We start from the raw sequence: 22,791 nt of genomic DNA, 5'->3' as shown, positions 1-22,791 counted from the left end.
GCAATCTCGCACCTTTCAGCTCACACCTGCCACTGCACAAGCGAGTGGCCCAGCTCAGCTCCCCCTGATCATATTCATGTTTGGATGGTAGTGTTTCATGGTTAACACAAATCATAAACAGGCTGTAAAGGCTGAAGCATCAATGAATCCCAGCTTTAAAATTGCTGGAAGCTAAAGTTTTAAAACTGATACCGCAAAGTGAAAAATGAAATTTAACCAGGCATTTTGGTGAAGGAAAAATAATTTATTGCATGTAAGATGAAAAGCTGTGCGAGTAAACATCAATCTCATCTCAGACACGTGCCATTGATTGATATTTGCTCTCTGCTACTGCCTGGAGGTAAACTCTTTGAAATAGCAAAGTAGGTACTTTATCTGTCTGTGGATAGGGGCACAGTTTGTTAAGTTACTGCTTTTTTGAGACCCTGCTACATCTTTATGTTCAATCGTAGTGAAAAGAGTAAATCAGAGTAATTGCTTTACCCCATGGCATTCCTGTTTGTAAATGGGGAAAAGTACTGTAAAAATCCTCAAATTAACTTCTGCTGTTCAGATTAGATAAAAAGTTTAAAATTAGGTGGAAGGCATTTTACTGATTATACCATTTATCAAAGGCATTCCCTTTGTTGTGATCAAACTAATAGTTAAAATGTCATTAGAGAAAACATTTAATGCTTAAAAATGTAATGTCATCTCATTAGCAATTAGTTCCCAATCAGACATCATTTATACTTAGCTAGAAATGGAACTGGTACCCAGAAGTTGTCCAGTAAAAAACATGGACAGGAACACTGAAATAGAAAACAGGCACTGAATGATAGCTCTTCCATGCTAAGCATAACAATTCAGCAGGCAAAGCAACCTCAATTGTTGTAATTAAATTGTCAGAATTAAGACTATTTTCTGTACAAGAACTTTAAAATATTGCAGAGATACAGGAATGATGGCACATTTAAATTCAGAATCCAATTTCCATTCTAATTGCAGTTTCACAATCACTGCCCTGCATCAGGATTGGACTAGGGTGGTGGGTTTTTGTGGGTTTTTTTTTCCCCCTTCTGTTGTTTAAGTTTTTCCTTGAGTTGCTCTGTTTAGCTACTTTGGCATTCAGGTGGTAATTCAGGGGAGAATTAGACTATTAAATATTTGAGAAAATGTCTTCACTTCAGCCTGAAAATTTAGTATATTGACTTTCATGCCAGATCACAATTTGTGGGAAAAATGTTGAGAATAATATCAGTAAACCATTAAAAAATTTATTTTCTTAAAATATTGCCTGTTTTTCATGGTTTTGAAGGAGTTCCAACTTTGTTCGTAAATCAGAAATGACCGTGTGCTAAAGTTTAATTTCAGAGATGTATGTGTCCTCACAGAAAGCTTGTTCATGTTCAGAGGTCTAGTTTTATTCTTGAAACACAAGTATATTGTAGTCATTTATGGTGTAGGTTGTGTTTCGGGGGTGCTTTTCTTTTTGTTTGTTTATTTGGAACACACCCAGCTCTGCACACTTCCAGGGGATAGTTGGGGACTACACCTGACAGCTTGGGGATGGGATCATTTCCATCGTGCTTGGAAGTGGGTGTTGTGCGTGACACTGTTTTGTATTGAACCTCTTAGTCTGATAACAGAAGAGTCAGTTGAAGCTCAAATGGGGAGGTTGTCAAGATCTTGAAAGCTCGACCTTGCAGAGGGGGTCTTGGTCTTCCCTAGCAAAGGCCTGCCAGAAGCCTGTGAGAACTGTGTGGTTTTGACAATTTCAGAAGTTGTATGTTAGCGTGAGGCATCAGCCCTGCTTTTGTTATTCAGTATGTCTGCACTTAAGGTTCTCAGAGGTTTGTGGAAAGTGCCATGTGTAGCACTACTGGGGTGAAGGAGATCAGCCTTCTGGGTCAAAAACGTTAACTGCAAACAAACAACCTACTCCTGCTCAATATAGATCACAGTATTTATGTGTGTGGGAAGGTAGAAGGAAGGGGGTAGCTGGGGAGTCGGGGTGTCGAAACCTCTCACAGTTTGGAGAATAATGAACTAAGTCTCTGGACTGGAAGATTATATCGGAGGGTCTGGAAAAGTAGGGGCAAGTTTGGAGGTTATTGCAAACCATAACCAGTTCAGTCATTGTCCCCAGCTATGTGTTACCTGTACGGTAATGCCTTTTTGTGTCATGCCAGTAGGGCAGCCTGAGTCACTGCCACCTTCCTTTGCCAGAAAATAAACTGATGCAAGGCAAGGGGAGCACCAGCAATCTCACTCTCGCTTTACCTACTCATCTCTTTTATAACTTCAAAGATGCCAGCTGCTATGGGGATGGTGATCTTGTAGAAAAAAGAACAGTATCCTCCCTGAATCTTCACTTAGTAACGTGGCAATTTTGTGGTTTCTGAAAAGGTCAAGCAGCATTGCTAACGCACACCATACATCTGAGAAGGCGTGCAATTACTCAGTGAAGGTGCAGTGCTTTAGTTTGTGGAAATAGGCATCTTCATCTGAATGCAAAACTTGGGCATTTTCTGCAACTGCAGGGGATGAAGATATGTCAGTGCATTGTCTCCATGTGACTCTTCATGGAAGTTAGACCTTTTACTTCAGTTGTTCCAAGCAACGACGTCTGAGGGAGGTAAATTGAGTCAGAAATAGTGTGCTTAAAAAAAATGACAACTTTTCAACATCAAAAACTTTAGGCTTTTTATATGATTGCTTTCAGCCTAGCCTGAGACTACATAACTCTTTGGACTTCATAGATTAAATCCAGTCCCAGGTTTTTCAGGTAAGGTTATTGCTCTGCTCCTAGGTTGTCCCCTGAGCCATCTCTGTCTATTTCTAATTAAGACTAAAGGAAGCAGTTCCTTCTGATGTCAGGAGTAGTGTGGAGAAAGCTATGAGCATTTCTGAACCCTGTGAGCATTTCTGTCAATAGTGCGTGGAGGCCAATGCTGCAGTTGCCCCCTCCTCAGGCACCAGTGTGCCTGGGCTCTCCTCTTCAGGCTGGTCTCGAGGAGAGCTATGCTTACTGCAGAATGGGTAGCCATTAAGATAATTTTCCAAGAGGCATCACAACAGATTGAAATGTATTAGACATACCTAGTCTGAGAAGTTTGGAAATCCATTGTTACTCTGATTTGTAGAATACTTGAGAGTGAAACTGTGTTCAAAGTATGTGAGAAGAAGCAGAGAAGGTAGGGCTGCTGTGACCATGTGGTGGTGAATTGAGCCTGAGGCATTGGTATTTAGCCATATTTCTCTGGTATGTCAGTATGTCTCTTAGAAGATCTCAAGACTGAGAGAAATAAGTGTGGTTTTAAGGCAATGTGCTCAAATTGAGACAGTGTAATTTTTATAATGCAATATTTATTCATGTAAAACTTCAGCAAGTGTTTGACTTGTTACTCATCTTTCAGTTCATGTCCTTTAGGCGTGAATTTGAAACAGGTGCAGCACTTAAAAAACAACTATACAGCATTTAAAATGTGTTCAAATTCATCCTTTTAGAGTATGACCCATATGAAACAAATATAAATGACACTTTTGAGAGATGAGTGGTTGTATGTTCTTCGGTTTCTGAGTCTTGCAATGCCGGTTCAGCATTTTGACCTGTACTAGCAAAACTCTTCATCAATAAACTGTTGTGCAAGTGTGCCTACAACACATATATATGCATACATCACCCACGTATGCACACATGTCCCAGTGAGGAAAAAATCTTGACATTTTCACAAACTTTTTCTTCGTGGCTTAGCTATGGAAGAGACAAACACTGTAAACGATTAAAAAAAAAACCAACTGTACATATGGGAATGTTTTAAATTACAAATTCTAATACAAGAAGGAAGAAAACTATTAAAAAGAATAATTTTCCATTAACTGAAGTGTTTGCAATAAAGACAATTACAGCAGTTGGCAGTATTCTCCTCAAACCAAAATAAATAAATACATTTGGTGACATACGTTCAAGGAAATGTGATTGCTGCAATGTTCATGCAAATAAGAAGCAGCCTCGCAAATGCTAGAGATTTTGCCATCTGGTATTACTGAAGGAATACAACTCTCAACTTGTAGCTCTTCCTAGCTTAACTGCTTATAGATGGCATATTAGGCATTGTCACACAGTTTTTCTATTTGCATAATCATTCTGAATTATTGCGTGGTGTGCATTGCATTGCCAACAGCAAACTTCTCATTCTGGGAGGGAGTTCAGAGATCAGACAACTTTTATGTCTTCACCAAATATGTCTTGTTCAAATAAAGGGGTAAAAATGCCCTTCTACTTTAGGAATATGACACCAGTGAATTTTAGAATTTGTGTGAGGGTTGAATAAAAAATCTGTACTTGTTTACCTCCTAGAAACTGGCTTGAGACTAATCTCAGGCGAGCTGCCCATGTCTATGTGACCTCAGGCTAGAGTTCAGATGCAGTGTCTCAAAAAGTCAAGAGGTTCCAGATGGGGAAATATGGCTGACAAGTTAACTTGATCACTGAAACTCCAGAAAAACTCAACCTAACAAGAGCTATTCAGTGTGGCAGGAAATCTTCATTAGACACCAAGATTGTTGTTAGAAAGTCTTTTACCTTGACTGAAATGATGGGAGTATGCTCAGATAGCATGATGCAGCAACTAAGGAGCGTTGCTCACATTGAAGTAAATGACATCTGTGGCCTCAGAGGCATGTGCAGCAGATGATCTCCGCTCACAGACACCCTATGAGAAGGTCTCTGCCACCCTCTTCTTCCTGGACAAAGGCATTTTCAGTTCCCAAGATGCCACTTCTACAATTGCCTCCCGATTGCACTGCATTTCAAAGAGAAATCCATGGTGTATCGTGGATTGCTCTTGAGAAATCCAGGATAAAACTCAAAAAAAAGCTCAACTACCTCTAAGTGCTTCACAGGTGGGTAGAGGTTGTCTCCAGCCTGTTGTACTGAAACCCTGTGTTCACAATAAACCCCTGATTTGGCAAACTTGGCATTTGGCATCTGCTCTCAAATGCTCCCATACCCATCAGAAGGGTACTTCCCAGACTAGTTCAAGTTAGTGGCATTAACAAATGAACAAGATTTTGTGTTCCTTTGGTGACTGCTAAGGCATTGCTTTTAAATAGTAATTGCATCTAACACATCCTATGTATTTTTGGCTCTCTCAGGCCTTGAATTAGAATCAGATAGCTGTTGGCCTTTTAACTGCCTTGCCTGAGGCATACTAGGTAATGCCACGTGGGTAGCCAATGCAACATATGCTTTGCTAACTGGGAAGCTGGTTAGCAAGACAACCTTTATCTTATTAACACATGGTACACTTACATGACATTAATATATAGTTCTACTTTACAGATTTTGAGTGCCAGAAGAAAGGCATTAGCTGAGCTATACAAACTAAGCAATCAGTGGCCTCGTCGCATTGCCCTGAAATAATATGTGAGCCTTATTCTCCTTTGTGAGAGAGTAAAATACAACAGATTGAAAAGTGCAAACCTGTGTCGTTCTTTGAAAATTCAGGGAAAGGATTCCTTGCTTTACTTTGTCATGCATCAAACTAGAATTCTGGGGTGAGAGGGGGAAGTTTATTAGCTAGATTAGATAATTTCTATAAAGTAATACCACTGTGTAATGCAGTGATTTTGTTCTCTCTCCAGCTACACTCTGCCAGCCATACATACACTATCATGGCAGTATTCATTTATGCGTGCTCTGAAGTTGTGATAGTGTCAAATCCATCAGAAAGAGGAATTGTTTCAGTAGTAGTTTCATGACTTGGCTGATTAACAGAGATCAGAAGCAGCAGCCTAACTGTGGAAACCACTACAGCATGTAGTTTTAACAGCTCTTTAGGGAGGTAGTTAATGAAAGAATCACTACAGAAACACATCTATGTGAAAAAAAAACCAGGAGCATTCTCATACAACACTCAGAGGATATGTCATAAGTGGAAATATGTTCATAATTTCTATTTACTCATAGCTGTAATTAACATCTGCCTTAAGAGTACTTTCAGTCTTTGTCAAAGTTGCTTAAATATTTCCTTTGTCACATCTCAAGCAGAGAAGTTTTTCACAGAGAAGATCCTGCCCTGTGGTTCCTATTTTATTCTTCTGTAAGAATTAATTGTCTGTTCCCTATGTGAAGAAAGCGCCAGCATTCTCAGAGACCGGAGCCTCTCCAGCCTGCTTGGACTGGCATTCATCTGATTCACGTTTTTTGCTTATTTTTGCCATCTGTCTGCAAACCAGAGTTCTTCACTTTTAAATTCATGTTGGCTTACGTGTTGCCTGCTAATTTTTAACTCTTAGCTATTCCTCTTTTTTTTGCTGCAGTGTCTATGAGCCGGATAGAAACGTGCTGCGAAGGAAAGAATGGGAAAGGAGAAATCAGGAGGCCCAGCAGGAGGATGGCACATTTAACACGAGTTACTCCCTCTTCAGTGAACCATACAAGGTAGATGCTTCCCAGCTGGGTGGCTATTTATTTATTTATATATGTATTCCACAGTACAGAAATGCAGCCTGCAGAAGGCATTGCCAGATTTCAGCACCCTCCAACAAGTGCTGGCTTCACAAAATCCACAAAGAACACTTATGGTTCATTGAGAATCAGAGTTTTATCTGTCGATCTATCTAACCTTCTTACAATGTTCACAGCACACAAGAATGACATAAACTAGAGTTATCATAACAATATTTGAGATGGAATTAAAATGAGGAGGTGAAAATGCCCTGTTCTTGGCACTATTTAGAAGAAAACAATTGTGTTAACATTGTGCCCTGTCTGAGGGTATGCAATGAAATGTCTCTGCTCACACATTTTTCTCTCACCAAAGGCAGAAGTAGCTTAGGAGTCTCAACTCCCTGTTTTATTCCTTGTGGTAACAGTGTTGTGGTGAGGCATAGCTGTTTCTTCCCCACTCCCTGTTAGAAGAGCCAGGCAGAATCTTCTCCACTTTGCAGAAGCCCACAAACCAAACCCTTGTGAATAGAACCAGAGAGTGGTATCCTAGGGGAGTCACTCCTCTCCCTCAGCTAACCCAGTAATTTTGCCTTTGTGCATCAAAACATTGTCACCTATTGTCTACTGTGCTGTTCCCTCCATGCACCATCACTTGTCCTTGATGCTTTGGGTGCTTTAGTACCTCTTTCCAGGAATCCCATTTAGAACCTGGCTTGTGTGCCTGACTCTGGTGCTTCTGTGTTTCTTCATGTGCTCCAGGGTCAGCTTTCAGCCTGCTGTTCTTCCACAGTTCCAGACTTGTTTGTTTCTTCTTCCTAATAAAAAAAGGAAAGATCTACCACTTTCACACCATGTCCTTTGATAGAAGACAGCTCTCTCTGCCTTGAAGCTGACCTCCAGCTGCCCAAATTTCAGATTCATTACAAAGACATTTAGAAACCATGGGAAATGTCTTGAACTCCTCAGGGCTCTACTTAAAAAAAGTATACTGTGAGACCAATCAAGGGCTAATTCATGGAAGAAAGTCTGAAAAGCTTAAGTCAGCTGAGTCTTGGCATTTGGTGGGGGTTCTGCTGCAACAAGGACTTAATGAAAGTCACGAAAAGGGCCAGTCCTTTTTCTGATTTTTTGATGCTGTTTTGCACATGGTACCTAAGGTTGGTAATATTCAAGCTCAAAGCACCTAGAAAAATGATATAATTTGATTATTGAGTGCACTTCTGTTATTACCTGTGTGCTAATATCCCCCCTGTCGTTAGGCTTTCTGTGTCATGGACACACCAGTAGTTTATGAGCTATCAAGTCTGAAGGCACTTTCATGCAACCACAGTACAATTGCAACACCTTCAATAGGAACTGATGAAAAATCATTGTTGTCTTTGGAAGTAGAGAGGCTACTGATTGGATATGCTATGGGAGATCTGGAAAATGGTTCCATCCACGTTTCTTAGGTTTAAACACTATATTCCTGTTTTGGACAAGTGTGTGAAGAACATGTGTGATGGTTTGGGAGTTACTCGCCCCCCCCCCCCCCCATACTTAAGAAAATCACCCAGACTAGACTCAGACGACTGGAAATTAAAGAATGGAGCTATATTTACAGCTTAGCATAATATACAAGCATATATACAGAAATATATACAGTTATATACAAATGAAAAGTAGCACAGAAACACAATACCCCTCCCAGAAACAGCCAAAGTCCCCAGGAGGGCTTTGGATCCAAACCTCCTTCCCCCTCCCTCTCTTTCTCCCTTCAGAAATAACCAGATCAACCCATGTGTATCTCATGTGATAAATCTGGACATCTGAGGTGAGATGTCGAAAAGAGACAACAAGGAGATTAGAGGAAAAAGGGGTTAGGTGGATTAAAGAGTTAAAGGCAGAGTCATCCAGAGACCAGACCGCCAGAAAGAAGGCACAGCCCAAAGTGAAGAGCTGAGCAGTGTTTGTGTGTGAAGTGCCCGTCTTATCTGTATTTTGACTAGTTGTGTTTCTCAGCAGAAGAATGGCAATATAGGTTACTGTTTGTTGTTTTTGTTTCTTCTCACAGCTAAGGATTTGATTTCTCTCAGTAAAAATTTCAGTTATTCTCAAACCAGCACAAACATGCTGCAGAAATGCATCTCATAGCTGGCTTTTCTAAGGGGACGTGGAGCAAGCTAAAGCCCAGGACAGTAGTATAACTTACTCATAGCTTTGTTAGTGTGACAGTCATAACTACTTGGGATGACATCCGACAGTCTAGCAGTATTGGATGTCAAAACTTCAGCACTGGTGTGCTCTGAATGTCATGTCTACATTGGCAGTGGATTATTGAGTTGTCTGAACTTTTCCAAGCATTTGTGAACCTTCAGTGCGGGCATGCAGAGCTACGGCATGGGCATTTTGATCGTCCTGTGAAGAGGAGGTAATTGAAAAAGGGGAAAGCTTTTGGTGACAGCTAATCTGAAACTCACTTTTACTATCTTTAAAGAAAATGTTCGAGTTTTGGGTGTTTCCAGAGGGGAATGAAGTTACAGCAGACATTCACTGGAAGCGCAGATTAAATTCAACATTCCTCATCACAGCTTGAGAAACATGAGCTAAAGCCAAAGGATTTGCCATTCAGAAGGCCATACCTGAAAATCAAAGACAGAGTGGAAATCTCTTATACCTTACGTCTTTTCTCACCTTGACATGTATCTCTACTCCTGTAACATCCTGGCTCTTCAGGTTGCCCCTTATCCTGTTCAAAGTGTCCATAGCAATCCTTTATGAAGGATTACAGGAAATCCAGTGTCTTACTTAAAATGTCTTTTACAGGGGGTGAAAAGGTAGGAAACTCATTCTGGGTAATTCCTGGATGGAATGCCTTACTTCATTAACCATACCAGTATTTTTAATGGAGAAAAGAATTCCAGTGGACTTCCACACAGCTGTAAGGTTTCATTTTATAAGTGGTAGGTCTTGCAGTCTTCATGTGCATTGCAGAAGACTATCAGAGCACTCTAAGTTAGAAAAGTTTGCACAGAATGCTTTTCCTGTGTACTCCTGTTGTGATCATACTTTTCCCATGTGAATGATTAAATAAATGTTTCAGAGCAAATAATAGGATAAACCCTTATATCTAAAGCTCATAACAAGTTACTTCACATCCCAGCTTGTTCCCAAAAGGGATCTTCTGGATGAGAGCAGCTCAACACAAAACTTCTCACCTGAAGTTGTCCCCGGTGTATCCAGGAGGAATAAACACCATGAACCAGTTGTTAGTATATGTCATGGTACAGCAGATCAGTTTGCTGCATTTTTTTCTTGTAGTTATCTGGGATATTTTAATACAGCATGTCTCTGTGTAGCATTCATGTCACATCCATGTAGAAGACAATCTACTGACTTTCCTGGGCTGATAGTCTACAGATAATCTGCAATTAGGCTTTTATTTCCTTCCCATCGGAATAGAAGCCATCAGGAAGAGTGGGTCTGCTGTTAAATCAGTTGGACTTTTTAGAGGCCAAACTTGCACATAAATCCTCCTACATTCATGAGCCTAGAGATGTCTGAATGGATAGCTACCTGTAGGAGACTGGTTGATGTCAGGTGCCCCATTCCGTTTGGTGGTCTTTGTTGCTATGCCTCTGGCAAGGAAGGAAACATGATACACAGTCTGGTTAAATCAGACTGGTTTCAGGCCCAAGGACAGATCTGCCTCTGTAGAGGTAAAATGGAGAAATACCTCTCTACAAGGCACCTATGCAAGGTGGAGCATCCATCAGAAGCATAGAAGAGATCCACTGGATGAAAGGAAAATGTTTTGTGCTTTCCAGGAAGTAATTCTGCTGGTTAAGGAGATGTCTGAGTGTAGAAGTTATTTCATTGACCTTAGGAGATAGGCATCTCCCACTTCTTTTCTTTTCAGATGTATGTGATACCTCCAATTTTTAAAAGCCTCATTAATAACTTTCCATTTTTTTAGGACTTCAGTGTGATTCCTGTGAAGCAAAGGAACACCCTGTTTTAAATCCACTTCATGTCTATGAATGAATGCTTTTTATTTATGTCTATAGCAGATTATTGTCTTGGTGACAAAAACAGCTGCATATGAAGAGGGAAGATCAAGCTGTAGTGGTTGAGCCATTCATATCAGAAAACTAACTGTAATGTGTTTTACAAGTGTTACAAGGTAGTGTCCTTGAAATTTGAAAGGGACAAGTTTCAAGCAAGACAAGACTACTTCTACCTTGCTTAAGAATGCTTCCAGTGCTGAAAGTTAACGTGTGACAATCACTGCACTCATTGACAGGACAATTTTCCTTGGATCCAGATATTTTTTACCAGGAAATCCTAAAAAAAAAAAAAAAACAACCCACAAAACAAAATTCTGAACTGGGGAGTTTGCATTACATTTTTTGTTTAATTGACTTAATTTTACTCAAAGGCTAAAAAGCAAAAATACCCTGCATTTTCCAGAATAACTGCTGTTTCTGCTTCATCCTTTGTATTTTATAAGGAGGACTTCTCCATTCCCTTGACTCCCTTCTTTATCCTTTCTGTTTTCCTGTAAAACCAGAGAGGGTCTTGTGATGAAAGCTTGGCCTTCTGAAGCCAATAGGAGTTCTTCCATCCAGACCCCATGTCTGGGAGAGAGAAAGAAGAACGCTCATTACTGTCTTCCTCTGAAAACATAAAGCAAAGAACATCACACGCCTGAATCTTGGCAGGGTTCAGAAAAATCTCTGCTGCATAAATGCTAATGATACATCCTTTTGCTTACAGTAGCTTTTTAAAGCAGGAGTTTTCAATCTTTTTGAGTATGTTTTATTTGCTTCTTTTATTTCTTTATGGAGCTTCTGCCTTTTCAGTCAGAAAGTAACTGGATGATTTTAAAGGCAATGATTAATCTTAAAGGGGAGTGAGAGTGTCTGTGTTTCCCCTGCTGCACGCAGCGAGCACTGAGCAATGTGAAGAATCTGGGGGTGCAGGGTGGTGTTCTGGTCACCTTTTTCTTCCCTTTTTTTTTGTTTTTGTGTTTGTTTTTTTTTTTTTCCAAAGAGGAGAGTGCATTGGAGCAAGCATGCTGTCAGTGTTATTTTCTAAAGAGAGACATAATAACCTTTAGTATTTCTGTTGTCCCACAAGCTATGTTCAGATCACCACACAAATTTGATTGGCTTAGACTAGTAAATTATTCAGTGCTTACACTGGATGTTGTGTAGCTTCCCAGGTGCCATGTGAGAACTTAGGCAGGCAAATAAGGAAATTGGAAATGCAGTGTTTTCATTCAGGGTTGAAGAAGAGCTTGCACTGGGCCATAGGAAAAGTTTTATCATGGTCAGATTTAATCCAAACCATTCTGTATAGTTGCAATAATAAATTTTCTAGTTTCCAGGTAATATACTTTAACTACAGCATGATACCAGTGATAGATTTCTTTTTTTATATACTCTAAGGCCCTTTATAGCTTTTCCAGTTCAGGGTAGATTTAAGATGTTGACAAGTGTCTTCAGAGACAATAAGGATTTTCGATTTCATCACTCAACGCTGTTGCTGAATAAGGCAGTGCTACTTCAGTAAGGATTACAGCAGAAGTGTGCAGGGAATTTTCTCTTGCATTGACCACTGCAGAACACACCATTTTTGTTTTGCAGACTAACAAGGGTGATGAGCTCTCGAATCGCATCCAGAATACACTGGGCAACTATGATGAAATGAAAGACTTGTTAACTGACCGATCAAACCAGAGCCATCTTGTTGGGGTTCCGAAACCTGGCGTTCCTCAGACATCTCTCCTCAAGCCTGATGAACATCTTATTGCAGACTCGAGACTGCTGCCGCCTCCTCCCATTTCTAGCACCACTTCTTCCGCACCAGCAGCCCTTCCTGCCCAGCAGAGCAAAAGCACTACGATGGGCTGGCAGAAGGCTGGGCACAATGCGGCTTCGGATGGCCAGCAGAGAACAAGCAAGCACGGGCACCGGTCGCTGGAGTCACATAAGGGTGACTTCAAACTGGCGAGCCAGAAATCCAGTCTGGAGAAACTAAAACGCTATGCCTCAAGTCCCTCCTCCTCCTCCTCCTCCTCCTCCAACGCTGCCCAACAAAGTTCAATGAGGGCCGCACTAGGTGACAACATCAACAGAGTGCAGCAGCCAGCAAAGCTCAACTGCAGCTCAGAAGGAGGAACTCCAGCACAAGAGAGGCCAGCAAAGCATGCTGGTGGGCACTGTGTCCAAAGCTTCCCACCCTCTCTTGCTTCGAAGCCCAGTCTGGTGCAGCAGAAACCAACAGCTTATGTAAGGCCAATGGACGGTCAAGACCAGGCTCCTGATGAGTCTCCAAAGCTGAAGTTACCAGCAGAGACCACCAAGTCATATAGGGGAGTGCCTTCTAATAAGCTTGATTCGTCCAGGACCAAGTCAAAGATAGCCAAGTTTGCCATTCCTAAGCAAGAAGAGGTAAGTTTTTTTTATGCCTTTTATGACTTTTCCCCGTGAATGGATGACAGTGCCTTAGAACTGCAAATTGCATCTTTCTCTTTACACATTTTTAATATGTTAGTTTGCACATTTCCTTATTTTTAAATAACGTTGATACAGTGTATTCTAAATATCAGCCTCACAGTAATGTAAATACTGTGTAATGCTTACTGTCTTCAGGACCACATTTCCTTACAATGGCACTGACTATGTATTATTTCACTGACATTTTTCTCTTACTGTCTACATATAAAGATTGGATAGTTTTAAACTGATTTTTTTTTGCTAGGCTTGAATATTACTTCTAACTTAAACTGAATTTTTTTTTGCTAGGCTTGAATATTACTTCTAACTCTTCATACTTAATTGACTACTTCTATCTTTGGCAGAGATGAAATGAAGTGTTTGTGATCTGAAGTAGTTTTGCCATCCTCAGTGATGTCGAAATAGTTTCACAATCTAAAGTACTTAAACAATATGAGATCTCTGGAATGGGTGAGAATAGATCAGTAAGACTATTCTTTTAGTTCATCATGTCTGTTTTCTGTTTCAAACCGGTTTCTAGGAAGATGGAGATTTTCTCCCTAAAGAATTGCCTTTGTGGAAACCCAACCATGCTACATGTATGTGAACATATCTGAAAAAGCTGCTGAACAACATTTCTCTTATCATCAGTAGACCAGAAAGATTTCTGCTTGGACTTATTTTGTCTTTGTTTATTTCACATTCTGGTTTTGCCAGTAGGACATCTTGCTTTATTGCTTAGTCTGTGCTTTTCTGTTTGAGCTTTTTGGATGGGAAAGAAATTATTTGTTTTGGCAAAGTAAGGGTCAGTTTGTTTTTTTTTTCTTGAGTAGAGTCCTGAATGCCAATACAGAAATGGTCACTTCATCCTCTTATGCAAATTGGTAGAGTTCCTATGACCAGAACAATGTACAGTATTTGTAGGCCTAAACAGCTTTGTCTGGATGAATCTCTGGGACTTTCTCAGAGCAGAGACAGTGATTATTTACTGTTATTTGGCAGCTGTGGTGTGTCTTAAGATGGTTTTATTCTTAACATTTTTGTTTCTGGTGTTGTTAAAGGAGAGGAAAAAATCTAATTTTTGGTGGAGTTCTCTGGCCTCTTATTGCCTTGTTTTTCAGAAATGAAGTTGACTGTTGTATTCCCTCTTTGGTTTGGGAAAAAAATCTCTCTGGAAGCAATTACTTCTTTCAGCTCTTTCAGGCATTATACCCATGTGGGTTTTCTCTGCGTTAAAATTCCATCAATTCCAAACAACACCGAGGTGATATGTTGTTCCTGAAAAAAGAGTTGTTTTAGGCTCTTAAGTCAGTTTTGATAAGCAAATTTAGCATTCATAAACTGCTGTAATTGTGCAGATAGATCAGGTAATGGCAGATACTAATATCCATTTAGCTGTTATTACCTCTTTCAGACTTGTGCTTCTATCTGCAAATGGGAAGCGTTGTTAGAATTAAAGATGCCTGTGGCAGTTGTCTGGATCTTTCAAATTTTCCCCCTTTACATGTATGCAATACTCTAAGGACTAGTTTGGAAGGGGGTTTTGATAGGCAATCATTTGTTTGGCTGAAATTCAGGTTTTATCATTTGCATTCCAAATTTGCTTACCTCAGGAAAAAGAAAGCTTTCTTTTGTTACATGTAATCCATGCCAATGGATAAGGGTAAACGTAGACTTCAGATTCTAGACTTGTAGAACCATTTGAGATTCCTTTAAACTAACATTCTTAATTACTGATGGCACTGCAGGCTATGGTAGGAGATAGTAGACTGTAGGGTAGCTATTAAAGCATTCACTATCTTCTCAGAGATTTTGTAGAATGCAGCATTTCTGGAGCAGTGTTTGGCAGCATAATATACAGATTTAGCTTAAGTCGAAGGAAGTGGACAGAAAACCTTGTCTGATGGGTTGAAAAAAAGATAAGTGATTACGAAAAAATGATGGACTCCAAAGAAAGTATGTACTGAAGGTGTTGGGGGTTGAAATTTGAACTAATGACAGATAGTGTTTGGATGTCATGTTGGAGGGTTGAAAGTCCTGGTGATAAAAGTGCCCAGCTTTTTCCCTTTATCCGGACATTTCCTTTGTTCTAACATTTTCCATCTCAAGTGGCACGAGATGAAATTGGTAACCCACTGGTATTGCTACAGGGAGTATTGACTAAGACTGACAGATTTTTCAGTCAGCGTTGCCTAATCTACCCTCTGTTTAATTTCAGGCATATTTCTTTTCGTTGCAAAGTGTTTTTCCATTCTTGTTATTTGTATCATATGTCTCCTAGTGCAGTTTTGTAAGAATTTCCATGCATTTTTAAAATTTCTTCTTTCAAACTCATAAAACCTTTTTGTGTCAGTGTCAGAAGTTTTAAGCTGATCTCAGCACAGGAGCTGTCATGGTCCTGTGGACATTTGCAGGCAAAAACAAGGCCTCTCATGTTCAGGGATGAGCTAAAAGTGATGGCCAGGAAAGACCTTGAATCTCTAGAGGGTGTGGGATGGCCGGAAGACTGGAGATGCTATACAGGATGATCACAACAAGGGAACACTGGCTGACAAGTAGGCTAAAACAAGCTAGGCTGGGAAGCTATATGGAAAAAGAAATGAGTATGGCAGAAAGCTGTCTAAGAGCAGCCTTAAAAACACAAGAAGCAGGAGAGAAGCAGAGAGGCTGGGGACAGGGTACCTGGAGTGCAAGTGGTGGAATGGAATTTGGTGTCTGCTAAGACAAAAGATGTGTGGCTGACGTGGGCTAAGTAAGGTGGTTAGTGTACCCTAGGGTTTTATTGCAGGCAATGCTGTGAAAGGCTTGTGGTTATTTTTTTGTCCACCAGGACCCTCAGGTTGTTCCTCCCCATATCAAGGATTTTACATTTTCCTTGCTTGATCTTCTTGAGTTTTCTGTCATCCCATTTCTCCAGCCTGTTGAGATCCCTCTGGTGACAGCATGACCCTATGGCATGTGATGTATCACCCATTCCTACCAGTTTGTATCCTCTCCAGACTTGCTGAAGGTGCATTTTGGATGTCAGTGAAAGTGTTTTAATGGTATTGGCTCTGGTACTGGCTGTGACAGTACTCCACTAATGACTGGCAGCCAAATGGGACTTTGTGCCACTGATCACTACCCTCTGGACAACTTTTCTAGCCTTCCTTTTCTGTCTGTGGGACTAATTTTGCAATTACACATTTTTTTCCCACTTTCCGCTCTTAAAATGTGTTCATACTGATACCATGGTCCAAACTGTCTACTTTTCAGTTTGGCCTAGACAAGTTCTGCAGCTGCTTCATTCAACTGAAAACTATAGTGCAGGATGCTGTGAGGGAAAAAAAGATTCAACAGAGGAGAAAAAGTGTGGGTGCAGGGTATAGATGTGAGATAAAAGATGAGATTCAAAGGAGGAAAAACCTGGGGACCGGGGCCACAGGCAAAGCTGCCTAGCCTGACAACTATTTCCCCAGCTCCTCCAGAATGGATTTTCTTTAAATGGGCACATGCTGATGGGTGCTTTTTTGAATATCACATGGCTAAAGGCAGCCTCAAGTTCCACAAAGAGGTAACCAGGAAACCAGAAAACCTGCAAATGTGATTTGCAGGTCTGCTTACTAATGTCTTTGTGTCCTCTGCTTCTGTGCACTTGTATTTAGCTTGTAGAACTTTCCAGAATCTATCAGTGTATCTAATAGCTGCATGCTTTCACTTTTTTTAAACCAATTTGAAGGAACCATCAGTGGAAAAATAAACACATAATGAAACAAAGTTAAGCCTCTCTATAAGAACTGAAGAATAAGAAGCAATGTCTTGCAAAGTGTGATATCTTCAGCAGGATACAAAATCCTCTTCTGTATGTCCCTTGAGATTTTCAGAGAAACAGAGCACAAAGTTGTCTGCAGTACAACTATTATTCACTGGAAATAAAATCACTTGAATACGAATTATAGATAATTTCTTTTTAATACATGAAAAAGGTTCATTTTTAATGTAGTTCAATACCTCATTTGATATTTTTAATCAGTTTTGGGAGGCCTTCAGTATCTCAACAGAGGCTGAAGCTTATATTTGTTTTTTTAATTGTTTTAATGAGAATAACTTGGGTAGACCTGTGCGTGGAAAGGTAGCAGCTACTCATTTGGGAATTTAATCTTTAGGAGCCAGGTTCATCAGTGTTAATTAGAATCCATACCCAACCTCCCGCTCCTTCCAAAATTATCATAGTGCTCTGCAGAAATGATAACTCATCATCTTAGGCACCACTATTTCACGTTTTGAACTACTTATACTGCTGCAGGTAAAAAACTACTGTTCTGGATAGAAAGGAAGAGAAATGTAATACCAGGGTGTAAAGGAAAAAAGGCAGGAATATCAAGTGTCTCACTTTTCTAAATGTTTTGGTTTGGCTGAGACTGTAAGGCAAACCTAAGGTGGCAGATCCCAGTCTTTTTATCTGATTTTTTTGGGTAATTTTGTCTTACAGGCTGCATGCTGCTTTCTTACTATATTGAAGAGTTCTTATCTATTGTCCTTTACTTCTCTAAGGGTTATAGAGCAAGGAAATAGAGGTTGTATTCAGGAATGACTAGCAACCCAATGGTAAAACGGATAGATTTGATTCTGTTAAATTTGGGAACATGTTGATGTGAAATGTAGATAAGGTTGTCATGAGGACAAATTCTTGTTCTGCTTGTAAGTACACAACTTCTTCTGAAGCAGAAGTAATGCACAATAGATTAAATGTTGATTTTTTTTTTTCCCCCATTTTTGCCCTGGCCTTATTCAGGCAAATTCCTGTGTGCCTGGCTAAGATACTCTCTGCAGTCATTCTCATTCGAGTGGCTATATATAGCTATCAGCATCTGGCACATGCGCTAGCAAGTGTTCCTTAAATCTAAAAGCTTTCTCTCACCTTTCAATTCTATCCCCACATATTAATGGAAAGAAAAAAAAAAACCAACAGCTCTTTCCTCCCCATATTCTCATCCTCTGAAAAAAAAACCACTCACAAATATGGACGTAATGTCAGTAATTTATTCAAACCCTGACGTTTTTAAGGAGAGCTTTGGTGCATAGTGTGAATAATAAGTAGTTCCAACCCAGTTTAAAACTGAAGGGGGAAGTTCAGATGTGAGAGAACAAATACAGGTACATCTTAACTTGACAGCAGAATGTCCGGTGTGAAAACTAAATTGGGAAGATTGTCATGGTGAATGCTTCCTTCACCTGGACATACCACATATCTGGTTCTACAGGAAAACAAAGAGGAGACAGTGTCTCACGAGAAAGGAAAAAGTTTTAGAGGAGATAAAAGTAAGTGCTTTTCTCCTGAGGCACAATACCACCTTCCCCTTGATCCAATAGAGCTTGTTGAATTATTGCAGGACTGTGAGTTGGATCCAGGTTTTTCTTTGCCTCCTGAGGTGTTCAGCTGTTACTGAAAGGCAGAAATTAAAACAGAAGAGCAGTTGAAGATGCTTTTAGATAAAAAGCAAGGGAGAGAATGAACACATTAGCAAAAAAGGTCCAGAGTTATTCTGGCACTGTTCTAGTATGTTCCCAAAGAGAATGGAGACAGAAGTGCAGAATTAAGTGTGTTGATACTCCTCTACCATTTATCAACTTTATTGAAGAATTGCAGTGCTTGAGAAGCCAGTTAGCAATTACAGCACTCGAGCACTGTAAGTACTGTATGTATGAGCTAGTTGTAGATGTTTCCTTTCCCAGATGTTCATGGGAATGAGTTAGCAAGCTACATTTACAAGAAGACACAGCTCAATTCATCAATAAAGCATGTTTTCCCATATTAAACAGGAAGAACTGGACAACAAGAACAGTGTGGTGCAAAGATCCCTGCTAATCATAGGTTATTCAAGACCTTCGAGTGTATCCGTGGGAGGGCTGTGCATAACTGCCTCTTTTTATGTTAGGAGAGTTCAACAGACTAGGACTGCAAAGAAAGAGTGTATTAAATAGAGTGATGTTTGAAATGCTCTTAACACACAGCAAAGACCACTATGCACAAAGAGGGATTTTTTGGTTATGGTTTTCAAATTGCAACACAGCTTCTGCTGTTCTCCAGTTGCTGAGGCACACAGCAAAACTGTGAAACAGTGAGACTGTGCGGGCAGTGCCGCTGAACACAGTGGGTCTCATCCCTCTGGTTACTCCTACAGAAGGAAAACACTACTTAGACACCTTTATTTGGCTTTTAGAGCTCTTTAGTTTTACTTTTTCTACCCTCAGTGAAACAAGTTTCTTTTCCCTCTGGAAATAAATATAAACCCCCTTTTTCTGAGAAACTATTAGCTAAGCTTTTCTATAGGCTTTTTGAAATAAGGGATTTTTAGTTACATAGAGCCTAAAGTTTTCTGTGTGGATTGATTACCATGTAGTATGTGCTCTGTGTTGTTGCTATGGTGAATTGCTTGTTGTTCATCATTGTTTTTCACTGGTAGGATGGCTATCATCAATGAAAATCTGTTGAAACAGAACATAAACTTATGATTGCTGAGGGAATTCCTTAATGTATGCACCCACTTTTTTGCAAGCTCTCTCCAAGGTTCTATTTTTTACCCAGTTACTGAAAAAATATTGGGTTCAGTTCATTGAGTTCTCTTATACGTCAGATCAGATTCTCCCTTTGATAAAACTGGTCTTTCCATCTTTTCTAAAGATGAAAAAGTAACCACTTGTGGGATAAGGAGAGCTCAGTGAATGTAAGAATACGATTAATTGTGAGAAAATTATACTCCTCTCTTTTTTCCCCCTCCTAATCAAGTGGATGGTTCAGTTTATGAATCAGCTTTGGAGCTGATACAAAAGTGTGTGCATAAAAATGTCCACAACCCTGCATAATTGCTCTTTTAGTTCTTTTGGTAAGCACTACAGTTATTGATGAAGGAAGTAACATTTTAGAACTACAAAACCAGTTTCTAATTGCACATTTAGTCTGATTTTTTTAATCCCTTGTAATACTTATGACAGTGATGATAACTGGATGTAGTAAAAATCCTCCCTACCGGAAAAAAAGTAATCTAATAGACCTTCTTTGGGAAATACATTTCAGAAGATACATGACATTGCTATCATCTTTCCACTTTTGGCTCCATTGTATGTATTGCTCCCAGGACTTTAAGGATATTTAGCAGTTGGAGAAAGTGGCCATTTTCTGGATGTGGCTGCAGGAACTGTGTGCTCTGGCACAGCGCTCCTGCAAGTAAAAGAAGTTGTCCTCAGTACGAGGTTTCGGCTGAGCATCTCATCCCCATTTGCTTCAGAGCTCCTTAACAAAGGAGTGCTTAGAAAAGGTTAGGATACAAGCAGAGAGTAAGGTGGGCTTGCTGTAGATTTCAGATTACCAGTGACATACTTAGATGCGCTCTGCTTCTCAGACCTCACGTTGCACAACACTAGGTCGTTGTATCAGTGTGCAGTCAGATGTGGAGTCCAAGCCCTCGTTCTTCCTTCTGAGCGCTTATTAATGCCAACTCACATTCTCTTTTCCAGTAATTGTAGCAAGGTAGAGCAATTCTGTCTACTTTTTGTCTTCGTAGCAATCTACAAGGGATCATGTAGGATGGAAACTTGGTTTATGATATTTTAATTTTTTTTTAATATCCATGGCAAATATTTTATGGCTTTGTTCTGTAGTTTCCCCAGTCTTTCATGAATCAGAGTGACATGAAACTGTCAGCGCTGAACATGCTCATGGGGTCAGTTACGACTGTTGAGCAAGAGAACCAAGGGAAAATACAGTGAGCTTCACAGATCACTGTTAATTCCAGCTAAATAAATAATGTATGTGTGCCACTTGATGTAGAAGGTTAGGCAGGTCAGACCTCTAGTAATTGTTGTAAATGCATACAACCAGGCCAGAAGCAGTGAAATTCTTTATTGTTGGTCACACACACGCTTACAGTAAATGAAGGCAAATATACGCTTAAATATCCACATGTAACATACTTTATTCACCCTGCACATCGTAAAGTTGTCATTTTTGTAGCACTTCTGAGGATGGAAGATCTATCCCTGTGGTATCACAAAATAGCTTCCTAGAAAAGTAATTAACAGAAGGTGCTTTTTTTTTTTGTTTTGTTTAAATTCAGAGAAGATAAATAACATAGGCGTCTGATTTCCTGTCACTCTTGGTTAACTTTGTATGAAAATGGATAGCTTCCAAATTAAAGTAGGCACCGGCCTGTCTGGAGAAAAATGCATCTGTAAAGAAATGTGTACATTACATATTCATGGAGTTCCAAATCTCTTAATTGTATTTTATATATAATAATTGCATGTTCTGAAATATGGTTCGCTTTTTACTTCATGAGTTAAAACCAGCATGCTGGAAAGACTGAGCTTGCTTCTTACACAGTTTAGGATAAGCATTTCCTTTTCCAAATTCCCTTGTATGTGCCCCACACTCTTTGCTGCCCACCAGCATGTTTCACTGAGTGATGAAGGCTCAAGTGTGAGGTGGATTTACACCACATTTTATTTAGAAGATAAATACACAAAAGTGTGCAGGCCAGTGAGCCACAGGGTCAGGGGTATTGAGATCCAGCATTTTCTCTTGAAACTAAAGCTTGCTATTCATACTCCTCTGCATTTACTACAAGTGGCTGTGAGAGAAGCCTATGTAGCTAGAAAGGGAAGAAAACCATGAGTATTCTTGTTAACTTTTATCACTAACATATGCTATAGGAGAAACAGGATTTAAAATGCTCTCTGCTTTACAACAATTTTGAAACAGGATGTTGAAGATGATGGCATTTTTTTCTTGCACATGTTAGAAATTATTAGTATTCAAATGCCACTACTGTTAATAAAATTTTGCATTTATTTAAAGGTAGTTATACAGTGGCATTCAGATGCAGAGGCAGGTACAGTTTTTGTGACTGCTACAAATTCTAGAGCTGAAAGAAAAGGGGGAGGCAGCTGTGAGATTATTGATCACAGACACAGTCAAAACCAAGATTAGTACAAAGTGTGTAGAATACCTTTTAGTTGGCAGTTTTGTGTTGTTTTCTATGAGGCCTCCTTAGATTTTAATTACAATCTCAGGGACATCTGGTACAGAAAAAAACATTATCAGAGGCATCTAATACAAGAAAACATATTAGCTAGTTAATTTCTGATTTCATGGATGTAGCAGTGGAATGGAGGACTAAGTACAACATGAGAGGGACAGCCTGAAAAATACCATAAGCAGACAATGCACGTCTTTCTTGCACCAAATTGTAAAATTGTGTTTAGCATGTGGGAAATCTTGAACATCTATAAATAGAACACAAAAAATAAACTGGGCCCCATCAGAGTAGAGGAATCTGAGAAAAGAATTACGTGGGAGCCTAAAGAGAAAAGAACGAAATTATGCTTTGAGAAACCCACTGAAAAGAAGGAGTTAGTCATGGTCTAAATTGTTATCCTCATGGGAAGACCAAGTGCAGTGTGAGATGGACAGTTTAAAAAATACCATAAGCAGCAGTTGTAATTTATGATAAAATCTGCATGCACGAGCTTTCAGTAGCTTAGAGATGACTGAGCAGGCCCCAAAACTTCAGGCTGTTGTTGGAAGTGTGTTTTTTCCCACAAGGAAGCTTTTGGAACATCCTTTTGTCTTGTGCAGCTCCTCTTTCCAGATAGGAATGGACCTGTCCAGAGGACAGTTGTGACGAAGAAATGAAGCTGACAAAGACATGAACTGCATGTTTGCAGTTATTTCTAAAGTAGCTCATCGTCTTCCATGAGGACAAAAGTTTGGATGGGGCCCATCACCTTCTTTACAGATGTGATATTACCGTCCTGGGAGGAAAACTCATTGTCCATCTCCCTCTGTAAGCAGTATGGCAATATGCACAAAGCTGAGCTTGGGGGTAGACATAGCTT

At 39.8% G+C, this 22,791-nt stretch overlaps 1 protein-coding gene across 2 annotated transcripts in view; it reads left to right on the top strand.

Annotated features, from left to right (window-relative positions):
* AFF3 (ALF transcription elongation factor 3) overlaps nucleotides 1–22,791 on the top strand; it is a 365,042-nt gene that overhangs the window by 43,143 nt on the left and 299,108 nt on the right. For both annotated transcript variants that reach the window (XM_064143584.1, XM_064143583.1), the window contains exons 2-3: nucleotides 6,307–6,427; nucleotides 12,064–12,870. In XM_064143584.1, coding sequence (XP_063999654.1) covers nucleotides 6,307–6,427; nucleotides 12,064–12,870 — 928 coding nt within the window. The remainder of the gene's footprint in view (nucleotides 1–6,306; nucleotides 6,428–12,063; nucleotides 12,871–22,791) is intronic.

The sequence above is a fragment of the Pogoniulus pusillus genome, chromosome 5 (assembly GCF_015220805.1).
Source record: "Pogoniulus pusillus isolate bPogPus1 chromosome 5, bPogPus1.pri, whole genome shotgun sequence".
NCBI lineage: Eukaryota > Metazoa > Chordata > Aves > Piciformes > Lybiidae > Pogoniulus > Pogoniulus pusillus.
The sequence above is the reverse complement of the archived record's forward strand: the minus strand, read 5'-3'. Positions and strand labels throughout refer to the sequence as shown.